Source organism: Phragmites australis, chromosome 1 (assembly GCF_958298935.1).
Source record: "Phragmites australis chromosome 1, lpPhrAust1.1, whole genome shotgun sequence".
Classification (NCBI taxonomy): domain Eukaryota; kingdom Viridiplantae; phylum Streptophyta; class Magnoliopsida; order Poales; family Poaceae; genus Phragmites; species Phragmites australis.
This window is the reverse complement of record NC_084921.1, coordinates 3,125,818-3,138,680: the sequence shown is the minus strand read 5'-3', so window position 1 is coordinate 3,138,680 and position 12,863 is coordinate 3,125,818. Positions and strand designations below refer to the sequence as shown.

General features: G+C 43.9%; 1 protein-coding gene across 1 annotated transcript; it reads left to right on the top strand.

Annotated features, from left to right (window-relative positions):
• The first annotated feature begins 2,339 nt into the window (after positions 1 to 2,339).
• Positions 2,340 to 9,258, top strand: LOC133917545 (protein GRAVITROPIC IN THE LIGHT 1-like). Its single transcript, XM_062361458.1, has 2 exons — positions 2,340 to 2,620; positions 7,472 to 9,258. Exon 2 carries the CDS (start codon positions 7,554 to 7,556, stop codon positions 9,051 to 9,053), a length of 1,500 nt encoding a protein of 499 aa, XP_062217442.1. The 5' UTR covers positions 2,340 to 2,620; positions 7,472 to 7,553; the 3' UTR covers positions 9,054 to 9,258.
• Positions 9,259 to 12,863: the final 3,605 nt, after the last annotated feature.

Below are 12,863 nucleotides of genomic sequence, written 5' to 3'. Positions count from 1 at the left end.
GCACAGTGCTTTGAACAAAATAGTCTACAACGACTTGTGTTGAATCAACAGGTGTGTCGTGTACATGATCTTCATGTCTCGTTGAATTCCATATTCCAACAAGTGATTCGTCGTTCTTGGCTCCGGGAAACTTGCACGGAAAGCGAAGCTAGGCAGGCACTCGTCAATGGCGAGCGAAATGAGTGAGCGAACGTACACACTCCCATGGCAAAAGCCATGCAGGGAATGATGGCTGGATTCTTAGTTTTATTCCCGGCTTCTCCTTTTGCTGTGTTTTTACTTGCTTTTAAGCTAGCCGGCCATGAGTGCCCAAAGGTAAGCTAGGCCCCACATGACAGGCACCAAAAGGGCAAAGTACCATGCATGGACACTGGGCTGGGCCAGTTGGGTTGGCTTTGCGATATTCTCAAATGCACTCACCTCACTTGGGTCCTGTCCTGTCATCTCGATCCCCTGGATATATAGGTCATGCTGCAGGGTCCTCTCCTTTTTGTCATCTCCATTTTGCCATGGCTTTAAGCTTGATTGGCTACAAAGCCAAAGCTTGGTGGGTGAACATGCATGTCCTCAATGGCTCTATATATCCTATCCTCAAGGAAACACAAAAGATAAGACCTATTCCTAGATGAGGTAGATCTTTTCTCGAGGTTCGTTCGCAAGATTCGCAGCGGCGTTGTTTCGTCGAGCTCGAATCCAAGAGTGGATCAGTGGCATGCTGAGGGAAGCATTGCCTTTCAAAGACGCATCGCTCGCGTGCAAAGATGGTGCCGGCAAGCAGAAGCAGGTGCTCATGATCCAAAGGTGGTGACCAGAGCAGAGCAACCTGGGCTAGTCGTCGGATCGATGCCGAGTTCATCACCCGTGCCTGCGCTGCAAAAAGTGCAGACATGCTTGCATACACGCATGGCAAATGCAAGCAACTAGGATGGGCATAGGTAGATCAATTTAATTAACTAATTAGATAGTTTTTAATTTGCATGCTGGTAGGAGACTCGAGTTCGCTAGTCCCCTTTTCAATCCATAGCTGGACTCAAATACTTTCTCTAATTATAAATACATATTATTTTAGATAAAATACGATCTCTAATACATAATTTTGACCACTATATTATATTAAAAATATATTTATAAAAATATTCAATTTATGATATTATGAAAATATTTTTTAAAATAAATCTACACATATGATCTTAAAGTTTCTAACTAAATATTTTAAAAGCTTTTGTTAGTCAAAGTGTAAAAATTGACCCAATATTTTTTTAAATTACATGCATTTATGGTTGAATGGAGTATCAGTATAATTTTCCTATTAAATACAAATGTGGGCAGAAATTAAGCTCACCAGCAACCGAAAAATAACCTATGAGACCAGTCTCGTGCATTTAAGGATCGGGCTAAATTCATGATATGAAAAGTGATATTTTATTTCTTTCTTTATTTTTCCACTTATAATTTTTTCTAATCCATCTATACATTTTATTACAACTTACACTGCATATCACATCATGAATTGAGTATGCTTATTTTTCCGAGCAGCCCCACCTTGAAGTGACAGATCATAAGGAAAAATTATTTTCTCAATAGCAATTTAGTAACAAATCGCATAATTATCCCTTGATCTGCGGGCATTCGACGAAAATCCGTTTAGTCGTCCAGACGAAATCTTCGGTGGCGGTGCCAAAATTTGACCAGAAGAGAGACTCGGGTCCCACCATGCTATGCAACGTGGCGCCAACAGACCCTGACGACCCCAGGGCATTTCCGGTAGCGTATGTAACCCCGTAAGAAATAGAGCCGAGGAGTAAATCAAATTCTATAGGATTGTGTTTTATAAATACTTTTTTTCCATTATAACATGTGCTTTTTTTCTCTTCTTTAACCTAATTGTTGAATCAGAGGATATATGACTGAATCAAATGTATCACGGAGATTTTTTATAGGAAAGTTCTATAAACTTTATTTTTAGAGGAGAAGTAAATTTTGTAAGACTGGGTTTTAAAAATATCTTCTTCTTTATGATGACACATGTCCTCTCTACTCTTTTTAATCTAACCGTTGAAGTAAGTAAATTTTATAGGATTCTATCTAGAAAGATCCTCCTGAGCCTCTTTCTATGTTATTTATCACATGATCTAATTACTGAGTTGAAAAAGAGAGAGAGCGTGAATATATATTATCATAGTGAAAAAGGTTTTTCATAAGATAAAATCATATAAAATTTACTTCTATCATTAATTCAGAGAATATGTAACTAAATTAAGATCCTATAAAAATCTTTGGTACTAATACTTATAAAGTTTGCTTTCGAAGAGAGGGACATAAATGGAAATATAGAGGGGTTTTTTATTGGCAGTAGCGCGTCCCCCTGACACCCTCCCTCTCTCTGTGGCTGCCTGTCGCGTCGGCATCGCGGTCGCGCTGCTTCCCCTTCTCTTCCTACTCCGCTTGGCCCGCCGGGCGAGACGGCAGCAGGCAGGCGTCGAAGAGGGTTGGCGACGACTTCCGCGTCCCTGGTTTGATGCTCAAGTCGAGTGAAGGGAGGGAGAGGAGCAGGTGATTTGCAGGACAGGAGAGGAGCCTCTGCTAATCCCTCGTCTTGCTTTGCTTCATCGGTCGTCTGGTGAGTCCAATTTCTTCGCCTCCATCCCTCGCGCTTCTTCTCATTTCGTTCAATCCTCGTTCATTTGCTTGGAATCCGAGGTACGGATTCCATGACAAGGTCGCCCCTTGTTGCTTGGTTTTGTACCCCAATTTTCTGCTGGTTGCGGTAGGATTCGGAAACCCGTCGTTCTCTCATCGTTTTACGTTTCCTCGATGCCCTCACGCTGTAGTATTCATCAATATACAGATCCGTCCTGTTCTTAAACGGAGTGAGCACGCGAATAAAATTCTGACTTTTTTTGGCGACATTTTCTCCCTCCTTTTGTTTTGTACTGTTGGCCATGGACCACTACGTACGTGAGGTCACGAAACCGTGGCAGCTTTAGCATTTGCACACGGTGATCACTTGATCCATGTTGAAGTAAAACAAGGACTCATCCAGAGGCATTAGACCATCTCTAACCATATTTTCTTTATTTTATTTTTTTTTCCGATTTCTTTTCTCGTTTTCAAAGGGAATCGCGAAAGGAAACGAAAGAGAATCTCGTCCTGAAGAGAATAATCCTGAAAATCTTGTTGTGAAGAGAAACCGTTAAAATATTAAAGAGAACGAGAATCCTCTCACAACGAGAATCTCAACCGTGAAGGAAAACCGTTGGAGGTGATCTTTGCTTGACTGGCCTGGCCAATGGACACGCAAGTTAGTCAAGTTAACACCAGTAAGGGGAGATGGTAAAAATGCAATCGCCCGCACCGTAGTAGTAACGCTAGTTGAAATTTTATAGGAATCGTATAGAAAATTTATAGAAATCAGTTTAATTTTACAGAAAAATATACAGGATTCGAGAAAAAAATCTCGGGTTCCAAAAGATACCTAAGCATGCATGTTCTTGGATTCTACCACACTCGTGCCAACGGAAGCTGATTACAGGAGGTTTGTACCGGGGTATGGAGCTATCAGCAGGACTTTAACTGAGTTGTTAAAGAAAAAGTTACAGCGGCCAATGGGAAAGGAAATTACTTGTTCAGGTTTAGAAGAAGAACACGGCGTGTACTAGTATTAGCAACAGCAGTGATCCCCGTTTCTGGTTGGTCGAATAGAATCAGCGGCTAATACTAGTTTGTACGTGCTGTAGCTGCTGGGGTTAACCAAATCATCAGCAAGTGATTACCAGAAGCAGCTAGCGTTAGGTTCTAAGCAATGGAGATACGTATAACAGCAGCAACCAAACATAATTAAGGCAAAGTCGTGGTACTACTACTTAATTAAGGCAACATTCCTACAACCAATACGTCAAACGGTAGCGTGTGTATAACGATTAAGAAAGTAGCTGAAATATAAACGGGCTTGTTCTGCTGTGGTTCTCGAAGGTTGCACGTGACCGCTGTTGCTGGTCTTCGGGGAATAAACGGTGCCAATTTTATACCATTTGGAATGTTTTATTTCCTGCAAAAGTTCCAGTCAGCCACCTCTGCTTTTCTCGATACAAATTATTGGACACGTGTGTTCTTGTCATGCTCGATTGGTCATTAGCCTCTCCTTTTCCATTTTTCTAGCTCGTGTGTTTCACCAAACAAGTTGGTCCCATGTTTCAAAAAGACACCAATAGGGAAAATTCCTGGTGAAGAAGCACGTGATATCTTTCACCTACTACGTACCGCTATTACTACTAGTACCTCGTCCACAAAAGAGGGTGTTAGTATATGTTGCACTTAGTGGCAGGAATAATTGCAAATAAAGCAAGTGATTAGTGGTACAGCACAATAGGTGCCTGCGATGTGCTGTTCATCGCCGGCCGGCCATCACGCTTTTCTTTTATCGTGGAGTTGGGAGTAGCCATCAGCAGTGCGGATCCAAGCGGTAGCGCCCCTCCCCACACCGGGAGAAAGAATAACAGAAATGTGGATGATTCCTCCTATTTAACTCATCTGTATCCCTCAATAACTATTAGAATAGAAAAGAAATTATATAAGATCTTTTACTGAAAGATCACTACGAGACTCTAATTCATATCGTCATTCTCTGATTCAATAGTTGATACGTATAACTAAGATAAAAGAAAAAAACACGTGACATAAAAAAACCGATCTTACTGTAAGACCGTGTCTCGTAGAATTTTCTTCCATTAAAATATATCACTTACAAACATATGCTAAACCCCCTCCCTTGCAGGTGTATGATATATAGAGACAGTAACAGACCGGTTGGCTCATCCGGAGAAATTTAATTAGGCATGGGGACATTTTAATTATCCTCGCATTCCGAGCTTAAACTAGGTTAAGATGCTAGAATAGAACATGTCGGGATACTTTAGTTTACGAGTAGAGGAACATTGGAGCAAGTAAACTAAAATCCTGTATGCGATTTTTATACTTAGAAGGGAGGCAGAATAGAATTGGGTACAAACATGAATCTCTTCTTACTACATGTTAGTTGTATATACTGTACATGATATTCTTTTTTACTCCTCGTGGATCTTCGATGCTGTGCTTGTTACTAACAAAACTCCAAACACGGCTGTTGCTATCAACGAAAAGCTCTCCCTTTATTAGGTTCCTTGCCATGTGTGAACCCTGAGGACCAACAACAAGTGGGCATGTGTCCTTACTCTTGTTTGGCTGTACAGGGAGTAGTAGGGCTCCTTCTGATTATAAATACATGGAGTATTATTTTGAATAAGATATTACTTTAATATATAATTTTTTAAACTAAATATTTTGAAAACATTATCAGTAAAAGTTCTAAAAGTTTGATCAGTATTTTCTAAAATGATATGTATTTATGACTAGATGGAATTTTAGATTACACTAGAGTATGATGCCGGCGTTGCTGAGCCATGAGTCATGTCCATACCAACCACCCGATGAATTTGCACGCGCATACATAATTGCTCCCATAAACCCTGGAATTTTCAGCAAAAGCGACCTGATTTGTATCGGTGTGGCCTGCTTGTTTTGGTCGGTTCCTGCCGAGAGAGAGAGATTTTGCTACGAAGAGAGAGAGAGAGAGAGAGAGAGAGAGAGAGAGAGAGAGAGAGAGAGAGAGAGAGAGAGAGAGAGAGAGAGAGAGAGAGAGAGATTTTGGTACGGCGAAACTGTGAAAGTCGATATGGTTTCCGTTTGGGCATGTCATCAGGCCTTTTTACAGTTTTCCCGATCGGGCCGTTTGTGCACGGTGTGAGAGATGGAGTGGAGTACTTGCTGTGCGGTAGCGTTTTTATTGCGTTCCATAAGGGTCATGCTATCTTTTGTGTTATGTCAGAGCTAGAGATGTCAGAGCTAGAGCTTACCAGAATTTGTCCTGTTTAGACATCTTAACTCGCAATTGTTTTATTCTATTTCTGTTTATGCGAAGGCAGCCTCTTCTTTTTGCTTAGATTTATAGCTGGGGGAAATAAGTATTTCCTGCCTTTAGAACGAACATTAAGTCATTCCGCTAATGACTTTGTCCGCGAGATTACAATGCCTTGGACACAGGCATACATACACGATACAAAAGTTGATCCTGGCCGTCAGATTGACAAGAACAAGCCCGTCGGTTCCACTATTTTGTTTTTTTAATAATGGAACAGAGTACTTCGTATCCTAGCATCTAAATCCGGAGATGTATATAGATGGTATTTATTACGAGTTTGTAGCTATTGGCTGGATGCTAACAAATAACTAAGTTCTTCTTTTAACAAACAAAGAAGGAGATAACATCATTCACAAATTATGTTGCTATACCACAATTTATGTTTTAAGAAGATCACTATTTTAGTTGTCTTCAGAAGACGACATGCAAGATGCATAGTGCCCTACTCCTCCTCTGTCTGTAGCAATGGCTACAAACAAGTAGCTTTGAAGATGACCCGTATAAAAAAGCTAACTTTTGCATTGTCAAAAACAACATTGTTTTAGACCATCTCCAACAGCTACCTTAAATTTTCATCCTCAAAATACTATTACAGCATCCCCTATCCTCAGTACTAATACAGACTCTGCTGAAGACGAATTTCTAGTGCTACAGTACCCCGCAAAGTACTGTAGCACTAGAATTCTCAAATTTGCAGATCCTGTTGGAGAGGGCCCTAGTTTAGCCAAAGTGCTTAACATAAAGCTCTCGCCCCAAATAATATTTGACTTCTTAGATTGTCATCCATTCTATTTAGCCATAAATCAAACATATTGAAAACACTGTTAGATGGATGTAAGACAAAAGTAATTTATATTGTTCTCTAAAGGAAGTTAGCAACTTAATAGTAGAAGATACTAATTTATATTGTTCATGTATCGCCACCATCGCCTTCGAGAGCTATCCATCATGCGAGCTGTAATACTACGGATTGCGATGTGCTGAGTCGCCATGCTCCTAGGGATGGTCCTTGATTGATCATGGGTATCATTAATCCACTTTACCTCATATTATCTAGTTAATAGATTAAGTTAAAGTATAGTGTATCCATATCCATCCTTAGATGCTCCTCCCTCATCGAGATGTGTACAAGCTGGTGCCACTTATCCATCGGTAAAAAGGCAAAAAGTTGAAAAGTCGTGTTGAAAATTTGGGCTATTTCTCATTAATACTGTCAAATCTCATTTACAAAATTCTATGTACAAGCTGAATTAAGGTTAAATAGTTTAAGTTATCATTTAGGAGGCAGAAATATCGCATGAGCTCTCTAGAAAACTGTTCAACTGACCCTTCACCCCTTCTAGATTTCACGAATTGAACACTTGACCCTCTCCATCCATCGGCAGGCGAACCACAGAGGCACGCGCGCGCACAGTATACACGTAGCCCTGCAGGGTGGGGCCCGCCCTTTTACTTTACAGTAACCCCCAAGAATTCCTGCAAAAATTAATCCTATCCCGCGTTTCCCCCACCCAGAGCCCACAACCGGACGGAAACCACAAGACAGAGAGGAGGAAGCTGGAGGAGAGGAGGAGCCGGCGGTGACAGCGCAACCCCAATGGAGGCGCAAGTGGCGGCTCCGCAGCAGCAGAAGGCGGCCAACCTTGCGCGCACCTTCACCAAGCTGCTGCGCCGGAAGCGCGGCGACGCCGCGGCGACGGGCGCGCCGGAGGCGCCTGCGTCTGTGGTTGGAGATGACTACGAGGAGACCATGGAGCCCTCCATCCCGTCGCTGAGCAAGCTCAAGGTGTCGGGGAACCTCGCTGCAGCCTACTCTCTGGATGCCTTCTTCCGCAATGCTGCCGAGAAGAAGGCCGCGGCGGCGGCGGCCGGGGCGCGGTCGCCTCCAGAGTTCACTCTGGACGCCGCCGCGGACTCCCTACTTGCCAATCTGTTCGCAGGTGTGTCGGCGGTGAAGGCGGCGTACGCGCAGCTGCAGCTCGCGCAGTTCCCCTACGATGCGGAGGCGATTCAATCCGCGGACGCCGCCGTGGTCGCCGAGCTCACCAGGCTGTCCGACACCAAGCGGAGGTACCTCAGGGATCCCGCCGCCGCGGCAAGGGGCGCGGCGGCGGCGGGCCACACCGTCCTCGCCGCGCACGCCGAGGAGCAGCGCCACCTCCTCAAGACGTACCGGATCACGTCGCGCAAGCTGGAGGCCGAGCTCCGCGCCAAGGACGCTGAGGCCGAGCGCGCCAGGAGCTCCCTCACCGCCGAGCTCCGTGCCGAGCGCGCCCTGGAGGCGCGCCTCCACCCGGGCCGGACCCTCGCGTCGCTCGACGAGCTCCATCCCTCCGGCCTCAACCCGACCCACTTCCTCACCGCGCTGCGGCACACTGTGAAGTCGATTCGGTCCTTCTCCAAGTCGATGCTCAACTCGATGCAGTCCGCCGGATGGGATCTCGCCGCGGCCGCCGCCGCCGTGCATCCTGGCTTCCCGCCGCGCCGCGCCGGCGACACCAAGTTCGTGTTCGAGTCCTACGTCGCCATGAAGATGTTCTCCAATTTCTACCGCCGCGACTTCAATTTGAGCTTCCTCGACGAGCGGGAGTTCTACGATCGGCAGCGGTTCTTCGAGGAGTTCACGGAGCTGAAGGGGGCCCCGGCGAGCGCCTTCCTGGACGTGAGCAACGCGCGGTGGGGCGGGTTCGGCAAGTTCCTGCGCGCCAAGTACCTGTCGCTGGTGCACGCGAGGATGGAGACGGCCTTCTTCGGGCGGCTGGAGCAGCGCGGCATCGTGAGCGCCGGGCCGGGGTTCCCGGAGAGCTCGTGGTTCGCGGAGTTCGCCGAGATGGCGCGCCGCGTGTGGCTGCTGCACTGCCTCTTCTTCGCGTTCGACGGCGGCGCCGAGGAGGACGGCGCGTCCATCTTCCAGGTGCGTACCGGGGCACGGTTCTCGGAGGTGTACATGGAGAGCGTCAACGACGGTCGCGCCGAGAACGCCGCCGCCACGGCCGAGGACCGCGTCGTCGGGTTCACCGTGGTGCCGGGGTTCAGGGTCGGCCGGACGCTGATCCAATGCCGCGTGTACCTGTCCCGGCCGGGGCGGCGGCCTTGATGGTTGCTGTGACAAAGCACCGTCGTGTCTGCTTCCGGGGTCCGGCGGACGATGGGGGAAGAATGCCCATTTTGGGGCGGCCGTCGAGGTCTCCCGCCGGCAGCCGGCTGGGGTGGTGGCGATGATGACGGAGGGTGGTTATGTATGTAAATCTATCAATGGATGCAGCGATGTAATCGTAATATAAATGGCATTTCAAGTTCCAGATGATGCATCGCCATTCTTGTTCTTGCTCTCTGTTACTGCCTTGGATGGATGCTGTTCTCCGATCTGCATGCCATGCTTACTGATGAAATCGGGTCAAACGATCCAGGAATTGCTCTAATCCTGAGATTGCTCTGACCTTGTGATGAATCTGGTCATGGATTGCATGCATTCCTGCTTGCTGATCTGATGGATGTGGTCTGAAATGAACGTGCTCTAGTGATTGTTCTGGTCCTGGGGAGGGAACAAGAACAAATAACAATGGAATTCTTTTTGGACGTTTGTTGGTATGGCTTTGGTGTGTTGGAACTTGTGATCTGCTGTTTTGCAGTTGGTTGGCTCGTTTTGGTGGCTTGTGATCAAGCGCCAAAGGTATTGTGTTTAACATGGGCATCAGCACGAGCATGATACTTTTAAGCCGCCTGTTTGATACGGGAAAGGACAAGGATTAGCATTTTCTTCAGTTTTGTTTACAATACAAATGAGGATTAGCTCCAGAATCCAATGGACAATGAGAATTTTTTTACAGTACAAATATAGTCTTAGAAAAAACAAATTACTATAAAAATCATATAGAGTCTATATAAAATACAACTAGCAAGTTGGCTCATGTTAATAAGACTATATTTGATATGGATCTTTTTTCTATTCTAAATTTAATTTTAATTATCATTTATTTTATTTTATTTGGACTCTTTATTTAGATATTTTGCTTCTCAAATCTTATGGAAATTAAATGGCTAATTTTTAGTTCGAATTTATCGATTTATTAATCGTATTTGATATAGATTTTTTGGTTAAATCTAGACTGTTATATATTCATAATAATTAGTTATCTAGTTCATTTTCTTTTTTAATTAATATAATAATTTTGTGAACTTGATAGCGAATATGGTGCCTCCTTTTGTATCTTAAATATTAAGATAATAGACAGATGAGGATTAGCTCCAAAATCTGATGGAAAATGAGATTTTTTTTATAGTAATTTTGTTTTATTGCTTTGGATTCTACCTGTTTACGAAACCATATTATATATCCTTAAATTTTAGCAACATAGTGGTCACAGGATTAAAGCCCATAAAAACGATATGTGCATCGCCATTTTGTTGCGACGAAAAAGAAGCAGAAGCAGCGTGGCTTTTCTTTTCTTTCCACCATGGCGTTTTGCTTCTTCCTCTAGTTTTCTGCCTGTTAATCTTGGAGGGTAATAATTGTCTTCGCTTTGGTTTTGAAGCATTGATAATGTGTTACGCATTTCATAAATAAGCAAAAAAGATATAGCTAATTGGCACTAACCAGCAGCAAAGAAAAGATTATATTTCAGCTTTGGTGCTGAGTGCTTCTCTTCTTTTGAGGCCTTGACGGCAGGGATGACAAAGGTGCGAAAGCGATTAAAAAAAGTAGAAACCACTTTTAGTTTCACAGTATCGTTTAGAAACGAAGTCGATAATGATAATACAGGAAAAGAATATGACATTGATAATATGAGAAAATCAGAAACGGTATTATCAGAATGAAAATATACCGGTATTGATCGAGAATCGATAATTCAAACCCGAAAGCATCGAACCTTGAGCTTTATTACATTATCTAAATTATTTGAGGATTAAGAGGATTTTGGATATGACAGTGGAGGAGAATGGATCATCCGAAGATTTCGGATAATAGCAAACCACAAAAGATGAATTGTGATATCCAACTTTGGCTGCTTTATGGGTAAGTTTGTCTCTGTTGCTTTGCAGGCTTGTGGCGTCGACAGCGGCGTCGCATCACATGCGCGGATTCATGTCATGTGGGGACGGTCGGACGGGTCGATGTCTCGTCGCGTTAGGGAGGGGAGGGCAGAGGAGGAAGGGTGTCGAGGGCTTAAGGTGGTGGATCTAGAAGGTGGGATCTGGCTAACAGTGGACGCGCAAAGGGAGGCGCTTCGGCGACGACGGCTCTCTACTCATCTAGGGTTGGACTGCCCGACTGCGTGGGGTCGATCATCAATCTATCATGGGCGATTGCGAAAACAGACAACGGAAGGCTGGGCTGGGAGGGTGAGGGCCTGGGAGGCCTGTTGGTTGTTGGGCCATAGGTCGTGCTCGAGTTGAGATGGACTACGGGAAGGAGAGACAGGAATTCCCAGCCGAAAACGAAAGAACTCGAAAACGATCAGAAATTGTCTAAATTGTTTCCGCTACCATTTTCGTAGAGTTTTCTCGTTTCCGTTTTTGTTTTTCTGATATATCGTTTCTGACTGCTATGATCAGAAAAGTTAAAAAAATCTCTAAAATACCGAGAATTGCCTTTTTAATTTTCATCCCTACTTGCGGTGTATCCCAACTGCCCCTTCTTTTCTTTTATTATTATTTCTTCTTCTTGAATCGGAATCAGAACCGTATTGTTCTGAGTTCTGGCTCGTTCTGCTATTCCGGTGCGGCCCATTCAAATTGGATATCGCTAAGGGTTTGGCCCATGGGCTAATGCTTGGCTAAATGTGGCCTTTATAAAGCGCATACTCCCGGACGTGTTTCCCTCTTTGGTCTCAAAACGGATTCTTCAGCGCCCACCAAAAAATGAATTCCCTAAAAAAACGAAAAATGAAAAGAAGAGAAAGACAATAATAGAAAATAAATAAAAGGAAAGGTGGGCTGCTTCATTGTAAACCTCTTCTTCACCTGTACTGATCACTGTTTCGTGCAGTGACTCTACTTTGCACCAGATACATACAATCAACTCCATGGAGCTTCAGTGATGTTGTGATTTCGACTTGTAAATTAAGTCATGGTTCACATTGTAGTTCATTACAAAGCAAGGTTGCTGATATGCTCCATTACAAACCTAAACTAGTTGTGATTGTGAATTAACTCATGATCTACATTGTTCATTAGTACAAGCTAAACATGATCCATGTACTCTGCAATCCGCCTGCGCCAATTCTTTGTACTCCTACCAAACGCCAATCGAAGCATGCACATGTTGGGTAGAGCAGCCATTACTGACGACAGCAAGTGCCAACATGTCACGTGGCAATGCAGCGCTAAAGGTCAAAGAAATATGCTTGTTCCACGCACGTCTTCTTTCGGTCATGGGCCATGGACGACCCTCCTAGAATGACATCTGATTGAGAACACACACAAAGAAAGGAGAATCAGTAGGTGTGTGCCTGCTGTATGGGCTTGATTCAAGTGCACCCTCTCCAACTTATGTCAAGCTCGGGTTCATTTCTTAATTGTACTGTACAAAAGGGAAAAGGAATAAATTTTCTTTACGAAAAGAATTGAGTAGTACTGTAGAAGTTTTTGTGATTAAAAAGCTCGAGTAACAGCCTACACCTTCCAGATTTCGACCAAAACTAACAAGCGTTTATGTACAATTTAACTTTTCAACCTATGACTATCACTACCATTTCTAGATGTTTTGATTGTACGTGTGAAAATTATCGAAAAGTACTCCTATAATAATATTTGAATTATAGTATATTTGACAAATATATAATTATAAAAAACAACAACATATAAAAGTAAAATTGCTCTATGAGGATTGTTCCCATGTCTAAAACATCACCTTTGACAGAGTGAATATTGACTATCTTTGAACATACATACACCTCCACGGATC